The sequence below is a fragment of the Myotis lucifugus genome, unplaced genomic scaffold (genome assembly GCF_000147115.1).
Source record: "Myotis lucifugus unplaced genomic scaffold, Myoluc2.0 scaffold_404, whole genome shotgun sequence".
Classification (NCBI taxonomy): Eukaryota; Metazoa; Chordata; class Mammalia; order Chiroptera; family Vespertilionidae; genus Myotis; species Myotis lucifugus.
The window spans coordinates 256111-278999 of record NW_005871452.1 but is presented as its reverse complement, the minus strand read 5'-3'; the positions used below and the strand labels follow the sequence as shown (position 1 = coordinate 278999).

The 22889-nt window shown below is 43.6% G+C and overlaps 1 protein-coding gene across 3 annotated transcripts in view; it reads right to left on the bottom strand.

Moving 5' to 3' along the window:
* Positions 1-513: 513 nt before the first annotated feature.
* LOC102433518 (hippocampus abundant transcript-like protein 1) overlaps positions 514-22889 on the bottom strand; it is a 102270-nt gene continuing 79894 nt past the window's right edge. For all 3 annotated transcript variants that reach the window (XM_023743623.1, XM_014467577.2, XM_023743624.1), the window contains 6 exons: positions 21464-21577; positions 7712-7783; positions 6579-6691; positions 5031-5128; positions 2838-2980; positions 514-2182 (listed from right to left, as the gene is read on the bottom strand). In XM_023743623.1, coding sequence (XP_023599391.1) covers positions 1937-2182; positions 2838-2980; positions 5031-5128; positions 6579-6691; positions 7712-7783; positions 21464-21577 — 786 coding nt within the window. In that variant the 3' untranslated portion in view covers positions 514-1936. The remainder of the gene's footprint in view (positions 2183-2837; positions 2981-5030; positions 5129-6578; positions 6692-7711; positions 7784-21463; positions 21578-22889) is intronic.

Sequence of the window (22889 nt, the reverse complement as noted above, 5' to 3'; positions counted from 1 at the left end):
CCGCTTCCATGCGTCCTTTCCCTGTTCCTATGCGTTCGTACGCCTTGTTGCTGCAGGCCCTTCCTGGGTCCCAGGCCTCCTGCTCTGAGTCCAGAAACATCCTATTATTTCTGCGTGGTTGGTGCCTGTGATTAGGCTGCTCAACGGCCCTGTCTGCCTGCCTGTGTCCCACTGGACCCCGCCCTGTCTGCCTGCGTGTCAACTTAACCCTTTCACATGGATCCAGATAATAGGGTGGCAAAGGCCTGGGGTGGGGTGGGAACTGGGTGGAGGGAGCAATGGGGGAAAAAGGGGGGGACATCTGTAATATTCTCAATAAAGATTAAAAAATTCGTGATGATTGTTACTAAAGGGAGTTTTTAAGTAAGTTTGTTAAAAATTAAACTTTGAAAATACACATACATTTTGCATTAGCTTAAAGATTAGCAATTTATTTTAGTTGAAAGCCACCCAAAAGAGAACCCAAAGAGCAATGGTACTATTTACTTTAAAGAAGCACAAAAGACAGAAAAGTACCCAGTACAATTTATTGTGCGTCAGGAAGCTTAACTTAAAACCAACAGCATAGTAAAAAGATATGTCATTTTTGTTCATAGCAGAACAGGTTTCAAAATATATTTTCTTTTAAATGTATTCAAGCAGTACATAATAATCCTTTATAAAAGTTACATATATATTTTTTCTGTCAATACCTTTATTACATTTATAAATATTTGATTTGCACAGCACTCCATCAAAAAAATTTAAAACCCCTTAAAAATATCTACATGTATTTCATATCTATAAACCCTTCACAGGCACAAGGGAGGCCTAGTGAAGGGTTCATTTACTGTTGCAACAAAATGCATGTAAATCTGTAGTTTTGTCTGTAAAACATCTTGAAAAATTAGCAAGACACTTACTGTGAAACTGAGTTTCCTAAACCACCCTTTGCAGAAAGGAATTTGATGTGCATATTCCCATGAGATTCAAATGTCAGACACGCAGGTGGAAAGAGAGACCTACTGAACACAGACGCGTACACACAGGGCAGTTAAGGCAGGAGGTGATGACCGAGAACCGAGGACGGTGTGGGAGGAACACAGTCCCGCACCGAGTCTGCACCTGGCTGGGAACTCGCGGCACCTCCTCCTCCGCTCACCGAGGAATGTCTCCGTGTGAGCACTTCCGCAGAAGTACCGGAATGCCTGATGTGTGCTTCTGTAACATCCCCTCGGATCCGACCAAGACACTCGGTCAAGGAATCTGAATTGCTATTTCTGCAAGATTTAAACTTGTAGGAAACATTTTCTTCACTGGTAAGGACGTCACGGATCAGTATCACGAATACCCAGGTGTGTGTGCTGGTTTCATTCTAGCCAAGAATATTAAGCAGAGACAAGGAAAGGGGAGGAAGACCGGCTTTGTTTGACCTTTGAACAAAGGCAATAGGTCCCCAATGCTGAGTGGCTCTAGGAGCATCCACTCCTCCACACCTGTGGCCACGTGCACTTTTCAGAGAAGCAGGAAAGAAGAAGGGATTCTTCACCTTGAATCTGGCCGTGGATGGCAGTCCCTCTCCAGGCCTGCAGCTCCTCCGGAACAGGACCTGGGGTTGCTGACCCTCGTCCCTGGAGGTGAGGAAGGAAAGCCACCCTTTCTCAGAGACGTGACCTTTTTCATTTGAATTTCAAAGCGGAACTCCAGATAACTGTGAGAGTTGCATACTGTTTGCAGCAACGTATTTCAAATCCTAACTTGTTCTAATGTACAAACGGAAAGAAAAAGAATGGAAGAAAAGGAACAGGAGGAGGGAGAGGGGGGAGGCAGAGGGTTACTCATCAAACTTGGCCCTGAAGGATGCCACTGCATCTCCCCTCCAGCACCAGAAAGTCTCCCCGTGGTGTGGCTCCAGGCGACTTCAGAAAGACAGCGCCTGCAGGTCTCCCTTCTGCCGTCACAGCTCGGTGCACTGGCTCCCTGGCTCCTCGGAGGCGGCGAGGCCCCAGACGCCGCCGTTCGGCAGCAGGGGCTCAATGTCCTCGTCACTGCCCTGCCCCGGGCCGTCGGTCACAGTGCCGCTGACGCTGTTGCTATGTTTCTTAGCCCCATCACTGCATTCAGGGATGAATAAGGCAACCAGGAAAGATATAAGAACTATACATGCCCCAAATAAAAACGGCGGGCCTGGGACGAGGGCTCCCTGATGGTGTGGAAACAAACGGAGATGAAGAATTGGTTAGTCTTTTCAATGCAAATTAGCTCTGGGTGACCCAAACCCCACACCACCTGCAAGAGAATCACTTTCGCATGAGCAAATGTCTCCTTGCAGCCAGGGCACACTCGCCCCACAGGGGCAGCCTCTCACCACTGTCATCACTTCTCAGCAGCTGAACCCAGGCCTGTGAGTAACAGTCGTTTATCTCTAATCTCACCCTCTGATACCAGATCGTGCATTCTGTACATGAACATCAGTTCCAATTCTGTATAGAAATCTCTATTAAATACTGCTTAGAAGGAAGGAGGGAAAAATACTAAATAAAGATTAAGAAAAAAACTCTAGTTCAATTTCTAGCTGGAATTGTAGGTCATTTTATATTTTATTTGGCTTGGGCTTTTTCAGAAGACAGGGTTCTGATCAGAGTTACTGTGTAGGTGAGAACAGAATTTGGAGAAATCTTTTATATGAGACATCAAATCAATGAAACCGCCCCTCCCCAGGCCCGGAGCACTGAGCACAGCCTCCCTACTGCTGGGTCCAACAGTCTTATTGTGCAAACAAAAATGTGCAAGGACACGCTCCACATTTAGGGTCAGACATATTCATGGTAACAACACTAGACTTATCACCAAATTACCTGCAAAGCAGCATTGTTAGAATTCAGTTTCGGTTCCAACTCAGTCAGCTCTACATGGAACATGTAGAATATGAAGCCATACAGCGCTGGCCCCAGGCCATTACACAGTCCTCGGATGCCAGTTATGATGCCCTGGGCAACGCCTAAGTGAGAACAAAAAGAAGGCATGTCAAGACTGGGGACTCGACCGAGCTCTCGTACCAACTGTGAGCACTGAGTCAGCGGGACTAGGGCGTCCGTGCTGAGGAGGCAGGGGATTCATTCATTACACAAATGTGTTCTTGGTTTTACTATGTCCTTTTAATGTTGTCACTCTGTGCCAGGGGTCCTCAAACTACGGCCCGCCGAAAACATTTATCCGGCCCGCCGGGTGTTTTTGCCGCCGCTGTGTGCATAGGAATTTGTTCATAGTTTTTTTTTTAAACTATAGTCCGGCCTTCCAACGGTCTGAGGGACAGTGAACTGGCCCCATTTATTTATTTATTTATTTATTTATTTATTTATTTATTTATTTTTTAATATATTTTATTGAGTTTTTACAGAGAGGGAGATAGAGAGTTAGAAACATCGATGAGAGAGAAACATCGATCAGCTGCCCCCTGCACATCTCCCACTGGGGATGTGCCCGCAACCCAAGTACATGCTCCCGACCGGAATCGAACCTGGGACCCTTCAGTCTGCAGGCCGACGCTCTATCCACTGAGCCAAACCGGTTTCGGCAGAACTGGCCCCATTTAAAAAATTTGAGGACCCCTGCCTGTGCCCTAGCGTCCATGAGATGAAATGACAGTGATGTTTCTGAAATACCACAGGGACCGAATCCTCCTCACAACAGCTAGATATTCCCATAAACGGGGAATAACAAAATGAAAACCTTTAATATTCTCCATTTGCAGACAATTTCCACTTTTCTGTGGATTAAGAGTTTCCTGCTCTACTTATTTAATGTGCTTTTACAATTAAATCTGCTCTCTGCCTCCTGCAGCCCCATGCATGTGAGTCCACAACAGTCCTGATGCTGTGTGGGCCCAGCGTCCAGACAGACTGCTCCTCAAGGTGACCCCCCATTTCGGATGCATCTTCCTGTAGACCTGCACTGAAATACCCCACAGGTGCCAATTTCTAGATACCCCTGGTTTCTAACAAGAAAAGAAAAAAATTAGCTTGAATTGTATGACATGCATGTTACTGTAGGTCAAAAATAGTCAAAGATTATTCAACCCAATGCAATGTGCTGTAATAGTTTTGTACGCGGACATTTAGAAACATCTGTACTAACACATATGAGCATAAACAGAGCCAAAGAGGATTTAGTCCATGAGAGACAGGTGCGCACTTGTCAGGCACCGAGCAGCGCCCACCCCGCAGGGCCGCCTTCTCCCGGGACGGTGCCTCCACGGCTGTGCAGCTGGCGGGGGCCATGGCAGGAGACACACAGAACCTGTGGCCACTATTTTAAAATGTGGCTATGAACTAGATGGCTAATTTCTGATGAGGAAAAATGGGTGCAATAAGCAAACTATCTTTTCCAATAAAGTTTTTATTGAAACTTTTTAAAGGGCTCTCCCTTTAAAAATTTACAATTTTTTTCAAATTGACTACTTCCTGACTACAGTGAGGTGAGTCATTGAAAGAGGAAGTGGAAAAGGATGAACTCTGGTCGTGGGAGATGCCTGACGGTGAACCAGAGACACGAGAAGGGTGGGGTCTACACGCTTCTCTCCACACAGCTGTCCCCACGCTGCCTCTCACTCGGCATCCGATACCAGCAACCACACAGATCTGCTCTTCATCCTCTCGGAGAATCACTTCCTACATTCAGCTCATGGCCTTCGAGGGAGTCCAAATTAAAGAAGTCCCAGTGATGACAGTGAGTAAATAACAAGCTCGCTATCTGACTAACTAGTCCGTCATGATTTAACAGACATCTGTTATCGTTTAGTTAATTTTTATGGCATCACAATAAAGAGGAGTCAAAACCAAAGAGAAAATAGTTCTGTTTCTATTTCTTAGTGTTCTGAACTGCTGAGTCCACATTTTAAAACCATGAGTATAATTTCAGAGCAGGAAGGAAAGCAAACAGGTGCGGTCATTGGGAGGGACCACACGGGTGAAGAGAGGCTCAGAGCTGCTCAGGTTGCCGGCAGGTCCGTCTCAAGTGACGGAGGGAAACAGAGGGGACAGTGCTCTCACCTTGCTGATCAGACTCTGCGTTCTGCGAGACCAGGGCACTGACCGCCGGGAAGGTGATGCTGGACACGGCGGCCACGGCCCCTGCGGCCCACACCATCCTGCAAGGACAGGGAGCGTCAGGCGGCAGGCTGGGGCTCGCTGTCAGAGCGTAGTCAGGGGCGGAGCATGAGATACTTCCTGTTTCCTCAGGTTACGTTGTATTTAATCTTTCCTCTTTACTAATGGATTTTTTTTTTTTAACCTGGGAAGTTATTCCTCACTTCACAGGCTAGAAAAGTTTCATTTACTTATTTCACCTCTTTCAAAATCTGTTCTCCTTGATTTCCCTTTTACCACCTTTAGATGTACGCTCAGTGAAGTTCAAAAGGATTTATTTTTACAAATGCCACCTTTCCTCCCCGATTCCCACTTTCTCTGTCTGAGGCTGGCCTGCACACTGCCTTTGAGCTGCTCATTTTGCTACCCACGGGCAGAGCAAGGCCTGGCACGCAGGACGACACCTGCAGACTCCCAGACCCGCTTGCTTTGGACTAAGCCTGTCACACTCAAAGCTGACACGGGCCAAGCAGACGAGGCATGCGGCCCGCGGGCCCACGTTGGACATGCTTCCTTTAGACTCTTGTCCTTTCCTCAATGAAAGAAACGTAAGTGCGAATCAATATGAATCATCTGTGTGAGGAAGGTGAGCCCCCAACTCGGCTTAAACCCTGCTCGGCTAGGCTTCCTTGGGGACGGCTGACATGCACATCCTTAAAGGAACGATCCTTCAGGTCGACAAAGGCCTTTGCCTGCACGAGCCTGACTGACTCAGCTACGGAACCAAAGTCCATCGGACAGAAATTTTAAAGAACAAGAATCTTCTCCTGACCTGTAAAGCATTTCTCGTTTCTGTAAATTTTGTCATGCATGCAGAATGAGGAGTAACTAATATTTAAAGAGATAGCACCTCTGGATTTGGTAACCAGGCATTGGGGACACCAGCCGCATAACAGAACAGCACTCGGGATTCTTGTCATTTCTTCTGGCTCAGGGCTTATTCTGACCTTCCTGTGACGGGAGTAGAATATGCCAGCAGGAGTGACTGCCTCAGGATACACTTGATTTTGGAAGAGATCTTAGGATTCATCTCACTCAAGTTCTTACGTTATAAAGTCACTCAGCTAATTACAGCAAAGAGCCCTGCTATCATTTTTCCTTGTCTTTTTGTTTTGTTTTGGACCACGCTGTGCTGGTGGGAATCGGGGGAGGAAAGGTGGCATTTGTCCCTAAAAACTGACAAATGTGTTTAAAATATTTGGAGGAGTTGGAGGAGGAAGCACACACATTTAATTAAGTAACAACTCACTGAAAGCCATGAAGGTGAAGACAGTTTTTACAAATAATCCTGTCACCTCGCTCAGCCTTCCCCAAATTAAGTCCAAACAGGTTTTGAAATGTTGAGCACACCCAACGGGTAAGTAGCCCTGCTGCCTTCACACCACCGTCAGCTCAAGCTCCCCTCGGAGACGGTCTTCCTCTAGTTGGTGAGGACCCAGGGGGAAGGCTTACCAGGCCTGAGATCCGAGCCCATACCAGGCCAGCTGGAGCGCCTGGAAGCCCAGGCCCAGGAGCACGGTGTTCTTCTTCCCCAGCGACCTCATCAAGGCGGTGAGCAGGGCTGTCTGCAAAGCCAAGGAGAGCCCTGAGAAGCACGCGGAGGGAGCCGGGAACGGGGACCACGCTGTGCTGGCGCAGCTCTCCAGGGGCCCAGGGCCTTTGGCCTCCTCCCCAACGCTGTCTATCGGGGGCTTTGCTAGCACTTCCCCAGGAAGGTCACAGAGCCATTCACCAGCTGTCGTGACTGAGAGGGACATGGCCTCAGTCTTTTCTGAGAAACGCCAATCACTTAATCACTCAGTGACTAGCAGGCTCTGCTGAGTATTTACAGAATATGTGGAATTCTGCTGGAGGCTGGCAGTTTTGCAAAGTTGGACTGATGTAAATTTGATTTTAACAAATACATCCTCTGTTAGAAACCAGTAGAGATAGTCTGGGCTGATGACTAACCAGAGTTCACATAAACCCCACAAATTATGAGCAACTGAGAGTGTAACGCAGTTTACATTTGCTGATACCACTGGACAAAATGAGTAAAAGGTCTTTGCCTTGTTGCGCTCCTGTGAGCCTTGTTCGTGCTAACACGTAGGCAAGGCAGCCCTGTAGCCTCCTCTCCTGCGCTCCCAGCCACTGTGCCAGGGAGCAGCTCCCAGGAGGCCCAGGACACAGGGAAGGCCTGTCGGGTGATGTGAGGCATGTGCGCCCAGCCTTGTGGGCCTGTATCTGTAACAGATGGAGAAATCGATGCTCTTTACTCATTATACGTTCCAACCCACTCATCTGCCACATTCCTTTGAGCAGAGGTCGGAACAGCTGTCGATTTTCATTTCTGCTTTTCACTTCTCCACATTAAAATAACACTGAAACATTCTCCTGGTGAAGTAAATTTCTGGATACCTGGAGCCCATGTCAGTTTCCTGGGTCTGCTATTGTACCATAGATATGCAAGATGTCACTACCATGGCAGGGGGAACGAAGGCAGGCGTGCGGGAGACATTCGAGAACGCTTCCTACAGCTTCCTGTGAACCTACGTTTATTTCAGAATAAAAATATTTTAAAAAGAGATGAGAAAAATGACACTCACCTGAGCCACAATAGACAGAATTCCCAGCACAGCTATGAACTCTGCAATTTTAACAGATCCAAAACCTATGATCTGTGAAATAGAGGGGGAGAAACACTATTGTTAACATAGATATTATAAAAATAAGAAATGTTATGTTTTAGTAAAGCTATAGGACAAAACAGTTGGAAAAAGTTCATAAAACCTTAATTATGGCAAATTAAGGCAGTGCTGAAAGTTGAACCTATTTAACCAGAAAATTACATCTAAATCTGATAAAAAACCATTACAAGCAAGCATAACTTAACAAATATTTTAAAGATATTTTCTATTACAGGCCTATCTATCGTTTCATATTCCTTCCCATCCCCAACCCACCAAAAAAGAAATATGTTATCAAGCATTAGAGAAAAATATAAAGGAAATAATCTGACTTTTGATGCAGAATTTGGAATTTACTCATTAGCAAGTTCAGTGGCTCTCAGCGATGGCTGCACATTAAAATCATGTGGGGCCGAGGGGAAGGGAGGAAGGGGAGGGAGCAGTGAGACTCTGCAACCGTGGAGACGAACTGGGCAGAGTCTCAGGCCTCGACACAGGCATGTTCCAAAAGCTTCTGATGAGCAGCCTCTTCACCTTAGCAGCTCTGATCTGCCAAAACTATTCGTTTTAAATACCAAGTTTTAAAAAAATATATTTTTATTGATTTCCTAGAGAAAGGAAGAAGGCAAGAGATAGAAACAATAGAAACACCAATGATAAGAGAGAATCACTGCTCAGCTGCCTCCTGAACGCCCCCTACTGGGGATCCGGGCATGTGCGCAGTCCAGGCATGTGTCCTTGACCAGAGTCGAACCTGGGACCCTTCAGTCCGCAGGCCAAACCATTGAGCCAAACCAGCTAGGGCTTAAATGTCAAGTTTTTAAAGTTAAATTATTTTCCCCTCTTAAAATTCTCTGAAATTCAGAAAAAGGAATTAAAAAATTATTAATAGAGAATAAAAAGATAATAGAAAACTAAGAGCTAGTTCTTTGAAAAGATAAATAAAATCGACAAACCTTTAGTTAGAATCACACAAAAAAGAGAGATGTCTCAAGTAAATAAAATCAGAAATGAAAGAGATTTTAAAACTGATACCACACAAAGATTCACAAGAGACTACTATGAACAAAATTATATGCCAACAAAGTGGTCAACCTAGGAGACATGGATAAATTCCTAGAACCATAACAGAATCACAATTAAATAAACCCAAACAGACTGATGACTAGCAAGGAGTCTCAACCAGTAATCAAAAACCCCCCAACAAAAGTCTAGGACCAAATGGTTCACTGGTGAATCCGTTAAACATTCAAAGAAGAATTAACACAAATCCTTCTCACACTCTTCCAAAAAACAGCAGACAGAAGAACTCTCAAACACACTTTATTTTTAAAATATTTTTATTGATTTCAGAGAGGAAGGGAGAGGAAGAGAGAAACATCAATGATGAGAGGGAATCATTGATTGGCTGCCTCCTGCACGTTGGACCGAGCCCGCAACCCAGGCATGTGCCCTTGACCGGAATCAAACCTGGCATCCTTCCGTCCACAGGCCGATGTTCTATCCACTGAGCCAAACCACCTAGGGCTCTCAAACACATTTTACAGGAGGGCCAGCATTATCCTGATACCAAAACCAGACAAAAATGCCACACAAAAAAATAAAAATAAAATTACAGGCTAATATCTGTGATGAACATGATGTAGAACTTTTCAACAAAGTAGTAGCAAACTGAATTTAATAGTACATTTTAAAAAATCATGCATTATGATCAAGCGAAATTTATACCAGAGAGGCAAGGATAGTTCAACATCTGCAAATCAGTTGATGTGATATACCACGTCAATAAAATGAAGGATAAAAATCTTAAGACATTTCAATAAATGCAAAGCATTTGACAAAATGCAAAACCCATTTATGATAAAAAAACAAAATGGGTATGGAAGAAAAGTACCCCAATATAATAAAGGCATCATATGATAAGACACAGCTTTTTCTGTCAGATCAGGAACAAGACAAGGATGTCCGCTCTTGCCATTTTATTTGATACTAGAGGCCCAGTGCACTAAATTCGTGCACTCGAGGGCGGGTGGGGTCCCTGAGCCCAGCCTGCGCCCTTTCACGGTCCAGGAGCCTTGGGGGATGTCCGACTGATGGCTTACGCCTGTCAGTCAGACATCCTTAGTGCTGCTGTGGAGGCAGGAGAGGCTGCTGCCACTGCCGCTGTGTTTGCCAGCTGTGAGCCCGGCTTTTGGCTGGGCAGCACTCCCCCTGTGGGAGAGCACTGACCACCAGGGGGCAGCTCCTGCAGTGAGCATCTGCCACCTGGTGGTCAGTGTGCATCATAGCAACCAGTCATTCTGTCGTTCGGTCAATTTGCATATTAGCCTTTTATTATATAGGCCTAGAGGCCTGGTGCATGAAATTCGTGCATGGGTAGGGTTCCTAGGCCTGGCTGGTGAACAGGCTGGCCAGGGCCTTCCTTCCACTGGCTGCTGGCTGCCAGCTGGGTCTTTTCTTCCCCCCAGCTACTGGCCCAGGCCTTCCTTCGTTCTGCGCCCCCCCGCATCACCCCCGGTGGTCAGTACACATCATAGCAAGAAGTCAAATTCCTGGTCGGCCGAACTCCCAAGTGGACAATTTGCATATTAGCCTTTTATTATATAGGATAGTACTGGTAGTCCTGTCAGCAGAAAAGAGGCAAGAAAAAGAAATAAAATGCATCCACATTGGAAATGAAGAAGTAAAACTGCCTGGCTGGCATGGCTCAGTGGTTGAGCGTTAACCTATGAACCAGAAGGTCACTGTTTGATTCCCGGTCACATGCCTGGGTTTCGGGCTTGATCTCCAGTGTGTGGTGTGCAGGAGGCAGCCGATCAAAGATTCTCTCTCATCATTGATGTTTTTATCTCTCTCCCTCTCCCTTCCTCTCTGAAATCAATAAAAATATATATTAAAAAAAGAAGTAAAACTGTCACTATTTGCAGATGACATGATAGTATACTTAGAAAACCCTAAAGACTCTATCAAAAAAACTGTTGTAACACATACACAAATTCAATAAAGTTGCAGAATACAAAACCAATATAAAAAATCTGTTGCCTTCCTATATATTAACAACAAAGTATCAGAAAGAGAATGAAGAAAACAATCCCATTTACAATCACAACAAAAAGAATAAAATACCGCCCTAGCTCGTCTGGCTCAGTGGACAGTGTCAGCCTGTGGACTGAAGGGTCCCGGGCTCGATTCCGGTCAAGGGCACATGCCAGGGTTGCAGGCTGGGGCGGGGGCATGCAGGAGGCAGCCAATCAATGATTCTCTCTCATCAATGATGTTTTCATCTCTCTCTCTCCCCATCCTTTCCTCTCTGAAATCACTAAAAATATATATATTTTTTTTTTAAAAAGAGAATAAAATACCTAGGAACAGTCTTAACAAAGGAGGTGAAGATTGTACTCTGTACTCTGAAAATTACAAGACATTATTGAAGGAAACTGAAGACAAAGCTATTCTGTGTTCATGGATTGGAAGAATTAACATTGTTAAAATGGCCAAATTAACTAAAGCAGTATACAGATTTAATGCAATCCTTACCAAAGTCCCAATGGCATTTTTTCAGAAATAGCACAAAAAAAATCCTCAAATTTATATAGAGCCACAAATGACCCCAATAGTCAAAGCAAGCCCGGGGAAAAAGAAAGTCCAAGATATCACACTCCCTGACTTCAAACTACACTATAAAGCTGTCGTAATAAAATCAGTGCGGTACTGGCAGAAAAACAAACACAGAAATTAATGGAACACAACAGAAAGCCCAGAGGTAAACCCACACCTATATGGGCAACTACTTTTTGACAAAGGAGCCAAAAACATACAATGGAGAAAGGACAATCAGTCTCTTCAATAAACAGTGCTAGGAAAACTGGAATGCCACACGCAACAGTATGAAACTGGGCTGCTATCTGACACCATACACAAAAGTTAACTCAAAATAGATGAAGGACTTGAACATAGGACCTGCAACAATAAAATACATGGCAGAAAACAAACACAGGCACTAAACTTATGGACCTTGGGATTTTGTGAACTTGACCCTAAAGGCTAGAGAAGCTAAAAAAAAAAAAAGAAATGAATAGGACTATTTCAATCTTAAAAGCTTCTGTACAGCAAAAGAAACCATCAACAAAACAAAAAGGAAACCAACCGAAAGAAAGAAGATATTTGCAAATGATACCTCTGATAAGGTGCTAATTTTAAAAGTATTTAAAGAACTCATAAGTACAACTCAAAAACAAAAAAATTTTCAATTAAAAGATGGTCAAAAGATCTGAAGAGATACTTTTTCACAGAAAACATACAGATGGCCAACAGGTACATGAAAAAATGCTTAATACCGCAAATTCATGTCAGCACCATAATGAGATACCATCTCAAAACTATCAGAATAGCTTTTATCAAAAAGAAAAGAATTCAGCCCTGGCTGGGGTGGGTCAGTCAGCTAGAGCACATCCCATATATCGAAAGGCTGCAGGTTCGATTACTGGTCAGGGGACATATTGGAAGGCAACCAATTAATGCTCTCTCTCTCTTGCCCCCTTCCCCTCTCTCTAAAATCAATAAGCATATGCTTGGGTGAGGAATTTTTTAAAAAAAGAAAAGAATTGACAAGCGTCAGGGATGATGTTAAAAAAAAAACACTTGTGTACTCTTAGTGGGAATGTAAATTGGTGCAGCCACTATAGAAAACAGTGTGATGGTTCCTCAGAAATTAAGAATAGAACTACCATTTGACCCAGCAATCCTTCTTCTGGGTATCTACCTGCAAAACTAAAAACACTTATGCATAAAGATATATGAACCCCATGTTCACTGCAGCATTATTCACAATAGCTAAGACATGGAAACAACCAAAGTGCCCTTTGATGAATGACTGAATAAAGAAGATGTGGTCCATACAAAACTGAAGACTACTCAGCCATAAAAAAGATAAAATATTGTCATTTGGGACAACATGGATGGATCTTGGGAGTGCTATGTGTAAGTGAAATAAGTCAGACAGAAAAAAAAAAGAACTGTATGATTTTTAACTCATATGTGGGATATGAGATAAAAAACAACAAATGAACAAACAAGACAAACAAACAAAAGCCATAAAAAAGAAAACATCTCACAGATACAGACAACAAGATGGTAGTTACCAGAGGGGAAGGGAGTGGGGAGGAGAAAGAAGGCAAAGGGGTCAAGTACTTGGTGACAAGAGGATAGTAGGCTTCAGGGGGTGAACACTGGAAGCCACACATCTGAAATGTACGTATTGTTATTAACCAATGTGACACCAATGAACTTAATTTAAAAATAATAAACAAAATTAAATACCTAAGGGGGGAAAATCGGATGCATTCCTTTACACTAATAATGAACTATAAAGATTAATTAATTCCATTTTCAATTGCATCAAAAAGAATAAAATATGTAGAAATAAATTAACCAAGGTGGAGAAAGACATGTATATTTAAAACTTTTAAGATATTAATGAACAAAATTGAAGAAGGTACAAAGAAATGGAAGGATATTCCATGCTCATGGATTGGAAGAATTAATATGATTAAAATGTCCATACCCTATCCCAGTGGTCAGCAAACCACGGCTCTCGAGCCACATGCGGCTCTTTGGCCCCTTGAGTGTGGCTCTTCCACAAAATACCACGTGCGGGCGGGCACGTACAGTGCGATCGAAACTTCGTGGCCCATGCGCAGAAGTCGGTTTTTGGCCTGGGCGAGTCTATTTTGAAGAAGTGGCGTTAGAAGAAGTAGGGGGTGTCGGTCGGTCGGTCGGGCGACGGGAGACTCGGCGCAGGCAGCAGCGGGATATGCAGCGCGATTCATGCACAAGTTGAGTGAGCCAGTCAGTCAGCAGTTTCATTGTGCAGTGGCTGGTGCTAGTCGTGTCCGCAAATCGCGCGCGAGTGACAAAAGTACCTACTCGAAGCATAAAGTTACCCGTATTTTTCCAACCAGCTGCAAATCCTACAGGTATTTTTGTCATCAATTTAAGAATAGACAAAACAAGTATACAAGACGAGTGTGGATGGGAGAGTTGGAAGGGGTCGACCTCAGCGAACGTACCTCAATCAGATTGAGGACGTTTTTAGCAAAGGCCAGCTTAGTAGTACCCTAATTAAGTTAATAACAATGTACCTACCTATATAGTTTGAGTTTAAAAAATTTGGCTCTCAAAAGAAATTTCAATCGTTGTGCTGTTGATATTTGGCTCTGTTGACTAATGAGTTTGCCGACCACTGCCCTATCCAAAGAAATATAAAAAATCAATGCATCCCTATAAAAATTCCAATTAGATTTTTACCAGAAATAGAAGAAAATCCTAAAATCTGTAAGGAACCACAAAAGACCCTTAATAGTCAAAGCACTCTTGAGGAAGAACAACAAAGCTGGAGGCATCACACTCCCTAATTTCAAATTATATTACAAAATTGTAGTAATTAAAACAATATGATACTGGCATAAAAACAGACACAGATTAAAGAAACCAATTAGAGAGCCCAGAAATAAACCCATGCATACATAGTCAATTAATTTATGATAAAGGAGCCAAGAATATACAATGGGGAAAAGATAGTTTCTTCAATAAATAGTGTTGGAAAAACTGGACAGCCATGCAAAATAATGAAACTAGACCACCAACTTACACCATACAAAAAAAATTAACTAAAAATGGATTAAGGATTTGAATGTAGGACCTGAAACCATAAAACTCCTAGAAGAAAACATAGGTGGTGAGCTCCCTGACTTAGGTCTTGGAGATGATTCTGTGAATCTAACACCAAAATCAAAAGCAAAAGCAGAAATAAAGAAGTGGGTCTATATCAAACTAAAAAGGGTATCATCAACAAAATGAAAAAGCAATTTACTGAATGGGAAGAAATAACTGGATGTCATGTATTGGATAAGGAACTAATATCTAAAATATATAAAGAATTCATGTAACTCAGTAGCAACAAACAAACAAACAATCCAATTTAAAATATGGGCATAAAACGGAACAGGCATTTTTCCAAAGAAGACATACAGATGGCCAATAGGTACATGAAAAGATGCTGAAATCACTAATCATCAGAGAAATGCAATGATATCACCTTACACTAGTTCAAATGGCTATTTTCAAAATTACAAGTGTTGTTGAGGATGTGGAGGAAAGGGAACCATCATACACTCTTGGTGGGAATATAAATTGGTGCAACGACTATGGAAAACAGTATGGAGGTTCCTCAGATTGTGGCAGGCAGTTAAGACAGATATGAGCAGAGCAAGGAGGATGGGCACTGTACAGAAGGTCGGTAGGGAACAAAGCCCCAGGTGCCAAACAATGGACAACTGTAGGTTCGGACCTTGACCCCAGGGTGACCTTTCCTCCCCTAGCATTTTGCTAGTTATGCAGTTTGGACCCTCTGACCTTAGAGATAACATTGAGGCCTCAGCTGTATTTCAGCACCAGGCCCAGGAAAGCAGCAAAACTAGACAAGTGACACCCAGCCTGCCCTCAGGACCAGCTGCATTGGATAATGCATGGCCTCCTGCCCTGGGGCTGACCAACCAATCAGTGGAGACCCAGATCCTGAAAGGACACACCTGGGAAGCTGCTGAACATCCCATGGCTCCTTCCCCTGGGACCTCCACCCTCAAAGCCCTTAGGACGAGGAGCCAGCTGCTTCTTAGAGCACTCCGCCTTTCCTTTCTCCCTCCCCCTCCCCATCTCCCCTGGGCCTTGGGTCACCTGTATCTTCTCACTTTTAAGCTCCAAGGGCCTTTCCTTTACCTCTATAACTTGTTTCCTAAGCCTCTTTCTTCTACGAATTACTTCTTCTACCTCTGTGATTTTCCAAATAAGTGTTCTCTTACAGTTTGGGTCTTGGCTCTGAATTCTTTCCTAACCTGAACTCAAGTATCAAGGTTGCTGAATCCAGGTTGTCTGACCCCACCAATCTAACACCAGTGCCTTTCTCACTGCCCCAACAAAACAACTAAAAATAGAACCACCACAGGATACAGCAATTCCACTTCTGGGCATTTCTCTGAAACTAAACTAAACTCGAATGTGAAATGATACATGTACCCGTTAGGTAGGAAGTTGGACATGAGGGGCTGGGGTGGGGCACTGTGGCCTTCAGACCTGGCCCAGCAGACGGCCGGCAGGCAGGTTCGGAGCAGCTGGCTCCTGGTGCAAGCTCAGAGGGAAACGACAGGACCTCAATGCCAGTGCTGGTTTGACGCCCACCCCCACCTGGGTTGTTCTGTTCGCATTATGGGTAAGGGCACGCCCAGAAGAAAGCTTGTGTCAATCGCCCCTGAATGCAAATTAAAGTCTCCATCCAGAAAGTCCCTCCTTTTGCAAAATAAAATTCCCATTTATTGTTGGACAACAGTGTTTCACACACATCAAACTGGCCAGAGAGAAAAATAAAAACCCCCAGCAACTTCATAGGCAGAAAAAGGGAGAAAAAAAAAAAAGAAACCTTTTTATCTTTGGCCTTTTTAACCATCGCACACAAACCAACTATATACTTATCGTGCAGTTAAGTGCTACACAGTTACTGAATGCTCGGAATAAGATGGTTATTTTGCTGTTGTTTTTGCTTTTTTACAAAGTTTTCTTTCTCTTTTGAGAGGATAATGATTATGGTCACCCTAAAGTCAAGTCAGAAGTAGGACAGAGAACACTCCCATCATTAAAAACGGATGACCCCTAATGACATGTACAGAAATACAAAATGTAAATAAAAAATACAAATTTCCCTTTTAAAGTACTTTTAAGAAAAAAAGCAGGGCCTGGAAGTTGTGGCTCTTCTCCTTCCTGCTGCCGTCCCTGGTGTGGTTTGGTTGGGTGGAGCCACGTTTAGATCCTGAGACGGGAGTGGCGGGTGAGTAGGTCACGGAGGCCTTTTTTCCAGTTTAACTTTTCCTTCTTTGCTGCCTTGTCATCCCCATCGGCCTTCTGCTTCTCGGTGTCCACATGTCACCCTTATCTTCAGCTGCCCACCTGCCTGTAGCTGCCTCCTCCTCTTCCTCCCCCTCCTCTTCCTCACATCACCTTCCTCCCGGCCTGCATCCACCTGGCTGCCGGCCTCCCCCACAGCGCCCTCTTCTCCTTGAGGCCTTGGGGGTGAGCTGGAGGCCGGTGGCCATGCTGTTTAAAAGCAGGAGTGGAGGGCTCTGGCGAGAAGCTGCCGGCGGCAGTGAGGTGGTTGCAGCCAGCGGAGCAGCAGCCACAGGAACGATGGAGAAATGGCTTTTCAGAGCAGCCCCTGGGGCCAGAAAATCCCTCTTGTAAACCCTGGAGGTGGGGCCCATGGTCTGTTTCTCTTGTGCACACGCTCTACCTTCAAGGAGCACACCTAGGCCATTCCCTTTCCCCTCCCCCACAGGCACGGACCCCCCACCTCTAAGGGACCCCATGAGACCTGCAACCAAGGAAGAAATGGGCAGCTGCGCTGGTCCTGGGCTAAGCCCGGAACCGTCTCCAAGGTCCCCTTTCCTCTGACTTCCCAGTGAGCAAAGCAGCCCAGCCATGGTCTCCCTCAACTGACTGGCTCCTGGCTTGATGTAAGCAACCAGCCATATTGTCTGTCTGTCTGCACCCCCCGCCCCCCTCTCTCATGGCCGATCCTCGTTTGGAATGTATCTTCAATAAGCCCCACATTGCTTTACTTTTATTTTTGTTGACCTTAAAATCTTTTCTACATCAACAAAAAGAACCAAGGTCCTAGCCAGTAACCCCAATCAATAACACCCCCATATGCAGCGTTATTTACTATAGAGATAATGTACCAACCTAAGAGTCCATTGCTGGGTACATGGATAAAGAAATATGGAATTCACCTTTATGTGGAATCTTACATTAAAAAAAAAGAGCTCATGAATACAGAACTTATTGGTAGCGGCCAGAGGCAGCTGGGGTGGGTAATAAGAAATGGGTAGCTCTAACCGGTTTGGCTTGGTGGATAGAGCATCGGCCTACGGACTGAAAGGTCCCAAGTTCAATTCCGGTCAAGGGCATGTACCTTGGTTGTGGGCACATCCCCAGTAGGAGGTGTGCAGGAGGCAGCTGATCGATGTCTCTCTCATGGATGTTTCTAACTCTCTATCACTCTCCCTTCCTCTCTGTAAGAAATAAAAAATATATATATTTTTAAAAAATGGGTAAACTTTTTTTTAAAATACATTGAAAAGAAAAATACAAAAAAAAGCCCCAAAAACACTTAGAGATAAAAAGGTCAAGGGCTAGAATAGGATGCAAGAGCAGAAAAGAAAAATTAAAAAGAAATATTATCCTTCTAGAAGATGCAGCTTAGAATAAGACATTTTCAGAGTGGGGTGGGATGGGGTGGAGGGAAGGCAGGAGGAGGCAGGAGGCAGGAAGCTGTTGACTTTATAAATGGCAGTCCTGCACTAAAGAAAAGATGTTCTAACCAACAAAACAAACTGATGAACAAAATGGGTCCGGAGACATGGAAACATGGAACAGACTGACAGATCACAAAGGGGGCGGAGTTGGGGTTTGGGGGGACAGAAAGAGATTAACCAAAACATATATGCATAGCCCGAGGGCTCAGACAATAGTTCAGGGAAGGTCTGGGGAGGAGCCCTGGGGGGTTGGGTAAAGGGGGGAAAGGGGAGGGAAACTGAGGGACATCTGTAACACTGTCAACAATATAAAAAGAAAAGAAGAAAAGAAAGGACTCAAAGGAAATTTCAAAAAAAAAAGAAAAGATGTTCTTCAGATAGAATGAAAGCAGTCTCAATGATTTATGATAATGAAGAGCTATTGAAATGGAGAATGTGTCAATTTTACTTTAATAAAAAAGACAGCCAAAACCGGTTTGGCTCAGTGGATAGAGCGTCAGCCTGCGGACTGAAAGGTCCCAGGTTCGATTCCAGTCAAGGGCATGTACCTTGGTTGCGGGCACATTCCCAGTAGATGTGCAGGAGGCGGCTGATCAATGTTTCTCTCTCATCGATGTTTCTATCTCTCTCCCTTCCTCTCTGTAAAAAATCAATAAAATATATTTTAAAAAATAAAAATTAAAAAAATAAATAAATAAAAAAGACAGGTAGCTCTGGCCAGTTTGCTCAGTGGATAGGGCATCAGCCTATGAACTGAAGGGTCCCGGGTTCGATTCAGGTCAAGGGCAATTATCTAGGTGGCAGGCTCGATCCCTGGTCCTGGTCAGGGTGTGTGCGAGAGGCAACCAACTGATGTGTGTCTCTCAAGTCTCTCTTTCTATAGCTCCCTCTCCCTTCCACTGTCTCTAAAAAATCAATGGAGAAATAGACTCAGGTAAGGATGAACAAAAAATAAAAACAAAAATAAATAAATGAAGTGAGGGAGGGAAGAAAGTACTTCTTAAAAAAAAAGACATTAAATATGTAAATAAATCTAAAAGAACATTGATTATATAAAACAATTGTATGTACATTTGTTAAGACTTAAAATATAACCACACAAATTACTTGACAAGTACATACAGTGGTAGGCAACAATAGGCTTACAGTTGTGAGTGCAAAAACAGAGTTTACTATCGTATTATTTATTTATTATTGTATTATTTATTTGTACAACTGTAAACCTACTTTTGCCAACCCCTGTGTAACTTAAGAGGATTAAGAGAGTCAAAACAAAGGTCCTTAGATAAAGTAGGGACTGTCACTAGTGCTATTTCATTAGAGACTAATAACTCAGACACAGTGTAATCTCCAAGGTAGGCACTGAAGTGTGCAGCTAATGAGCTCATGGAAAGAACAAAATTAGTTCCTTCACGGTTGAACAAAATTACTTTAAAGAGCAAAGAAGCAATTCTAAGCAGACAAAACAGAATGCATGAGACAAAAAGGAAAAATAATTATTGTGTACATTATACATTCTTCTCATTTCATGTCACACAACTATAGCTAAAAACGAACTAGAGATAGATCCTGCTTCTAAATCAGTGTTGATGACATTAACAACATTCTTAGCTGCTAATCAAATGCAATTAAAAATTAGAAACAAAAAATGTGGCTTTAAGGATTATTTCCCTGCCTACCATTTGTAAATAAGTATATTTTTAAACATTTTATTGAGATAGAATATAAATGCCACAGGACTCACCCATTAGAAGTGCACATTCAATGGCTTTGTATATTCAGCGTTGGACAGTGATCACCACAATCAATGGTAGAGGGTCTCATCACTCCTCAAAGAAACATCCTACCCTTCTAGCCTCCCCTCCACCCAGTCAGTCATCTGCTCTTGTCTGTATGGACTGTTTATTCTGAGCATGTCCTACGAATGGTATTGAGAAGACAGAAGGAAGCTAGTCAGGAATTGGGGCCTGGGGTGGGGAGGAAGTGGCACCGGAACCAGCTGGGTGGTTACTAAGGCACCCAACTGGGTGGGGAAAGGAGGAGGCGCACAGAGACCTGAGCTTCAAAATGGGTGAACTGCTAAGACAGGCAACCTGCAGATAACCAACCAAGACAAGGCTCTAACAACCCCAAGAATGTTATTAAAGCAGAATTCTTTTTAAAAAATATATCTTTATTGATTTTAGAGAGGAAGGGAGAGGGAGAGATAGAAACATCAATGATGAGAGAGAATCATAGATTTGCTGCCTCCTGCACGCCCTCCACTGGGGATCGAGCCCACAACTCCAGGCATGCGCCCTTGACTGGTCCACATGCTGATGCTCTATCCACTGAGCCAAACCAGCTAGGGTCGTGGTCGGCAAACTGCGGCTCGCGAGCCACATGTGGCTCTTTGGCCCCTTGAGCGTGGCTCTTCCACAAAATACCGCGTGTGGGTGCGCACGTACAGTGCAATTGAAACTTCGTGGCCCATGCACAGAAGTCGGTATTTTGTGGAAGAGCCACACTCAAGGGGCCAAAGAGCCGCATGTGGCTCGCGAGCCGCAGTTTGCTGACCACTGAGCTAGAGCAACACAGATTTCTTTGAAAGGACCAATCAAGACCTAGCAAGGCATGTATCTGCCCGTAGATTAAAAAGCCCACGCTTCCTCTCATCCCTCGCCACCTCCCTCCCCCCCCAACAATGTGCAATGGCAAACTTAACAAATTTCATTTAAAAACGTCACCAATATAGAGGACTCTCCCCAGAAGGCCTGCTGCCCAGGCTGAGTGAACCACTAGGACTCGCAGTGAGGTCAGTGCAAGGCCCTGCAGGGCAGGACTGTAATGGAGGGCAGCTCAGGTCCCAATGATCCCAGAGACCTGAAGCCACAACTCGAAAAAGGAACTTTGTGGGGACAAAGTAGTGTATACATTTTTAAAGAGGAAAGAAAATCAGGAGAAACAGTATTACTGTCGTTACTGAGAGCCACCGCGGGTCCATAGCAGGGCGCTTCTGAAGTCAACGTTCCCTTTGCAAAATTTAATGGGTGTTAAAGTTTTAAAACATTATGATGAATTGCTTCTGCTAATTCTATTTCTCTATAGTTCTCAAGGAAATTTTTTCCACAGTAAACATTTCACTACATTTCAAACACCACTGTATTAAAGGTTTCCTGCCTACTCATTACATGTCAGCACCTACATTTATAACTTGAAGCAAGTTGACACGTTTTTTTTCTCGTCACTGTTTTCCCCAAAATACCTTTAGACAGACGCCAATCCTTGCTTTTTCCTTATGTTCGAAAGCTACTAGGCACCCACTACCCACCTGTCTGAGGTAGAGAAAAAAACTTGAGTACTGTCCAGCTTCAGGAAGGTAAGAAAGAAACACAGTGATGCAGATCAGTAACACGGTAGGATCTTTTCCAACTTTCTTCAGTGGCTAAGAAAAAGCAGAAAGATAAAAGGAGAAATAGTCAGATGGGTCCGAAATTTATCGGACGATCACTTAGTAAGTTCTATCATGTCTAATCACTGGGTGCACACCGGAAACTAATGTAAGATTATATGACAACTGTAATTGAAAAATAAAAAGCAGCAAATAGAAGCTAATGTCAGATATTCTGCCATACTGGCTTCATTGTTTCCATCTATTGAGGTAGAGTAACAACTGCTGATTGGACTACAAAAGGAAGTGAACCTTCACATTAAATCTATCACCATCTCTCTATGGAGGTTATAAGTCCTCATTTCTGAGATATGTGCTTCAAATATTACAGCGTAAATGCAGATACACACGTTTGCTCCTGTTTACTTAACAACATTGGTTCGCATCCTGAAACAGACCCTGAACACCCTATAAACACCCTGTAAACATGCTTCTCCAGAACCTTTTAAGAAAAATCTTATCTCTCTTTTTCATTCATAATATAACTTCTTTAAAGCCATAAACAGTATAGGCGTTTCATTACATATAAATTCACTCTATTCTTTAAAATGTTCAATTTGCCTGTAAATTGGTCAACAAGGTAGGTGGGAGGCCTGCCTGCACCCGGGTGTGCCTGGTCTCCTCCTTTCTCTACGTGGCACAAATGGATGGGAACACACAGAACAGGCAGGTCCCCAGGCCATGCCCCAAGGAGCTTTTTGGAAAAGAATTTCTCGTGAGTTAGTTTTCTTATTACATGTATTTTCCTAAAGGGTAGACTTGGAGGATAAAAAACAAATATCAAATCTTTGGTTAATTTTTTTCTGCACCTATTTTCTTCAAGGACAGTTTCAAATCAAGAGGGGGAACTAATGCCCTGGCTGGCTTAGCTCAGTGGATAGAGCGTCAGCCTGTGGACTGAAGGGTCCCAGGTTCGATTCTGGCCAAGGGCACATGCCTGGGTTGCGGGCTTGATCCCTAGTGGGGGGTGTGCAGGAGGCAGCTGATCAATGATTCTCTCTCATCATTGATGTTTCTATCTCTCTCTCCTTCTCCCTTCCTCTCTGAAATCAATAAAGAAATATATTAAAAAAAAAAAGAGGGGGAACTAAGGTTCTTCTTCTGAGGACTTTTTTGAGTTGTTAATGGGATTCCCCAATGCAATAAATAAATAAATAAATAAATAAATAAATAAATAAATAAATAATTTTTTTTAAAAAGAGAGAAAATGAAGAATCCAATCTATAAAATACAAGTTCAAAGCCTCTGGTCTAAATGGAAGTATTTCAATAACTTAGAAAATAACTACTTTAGTCAGATCTGATAT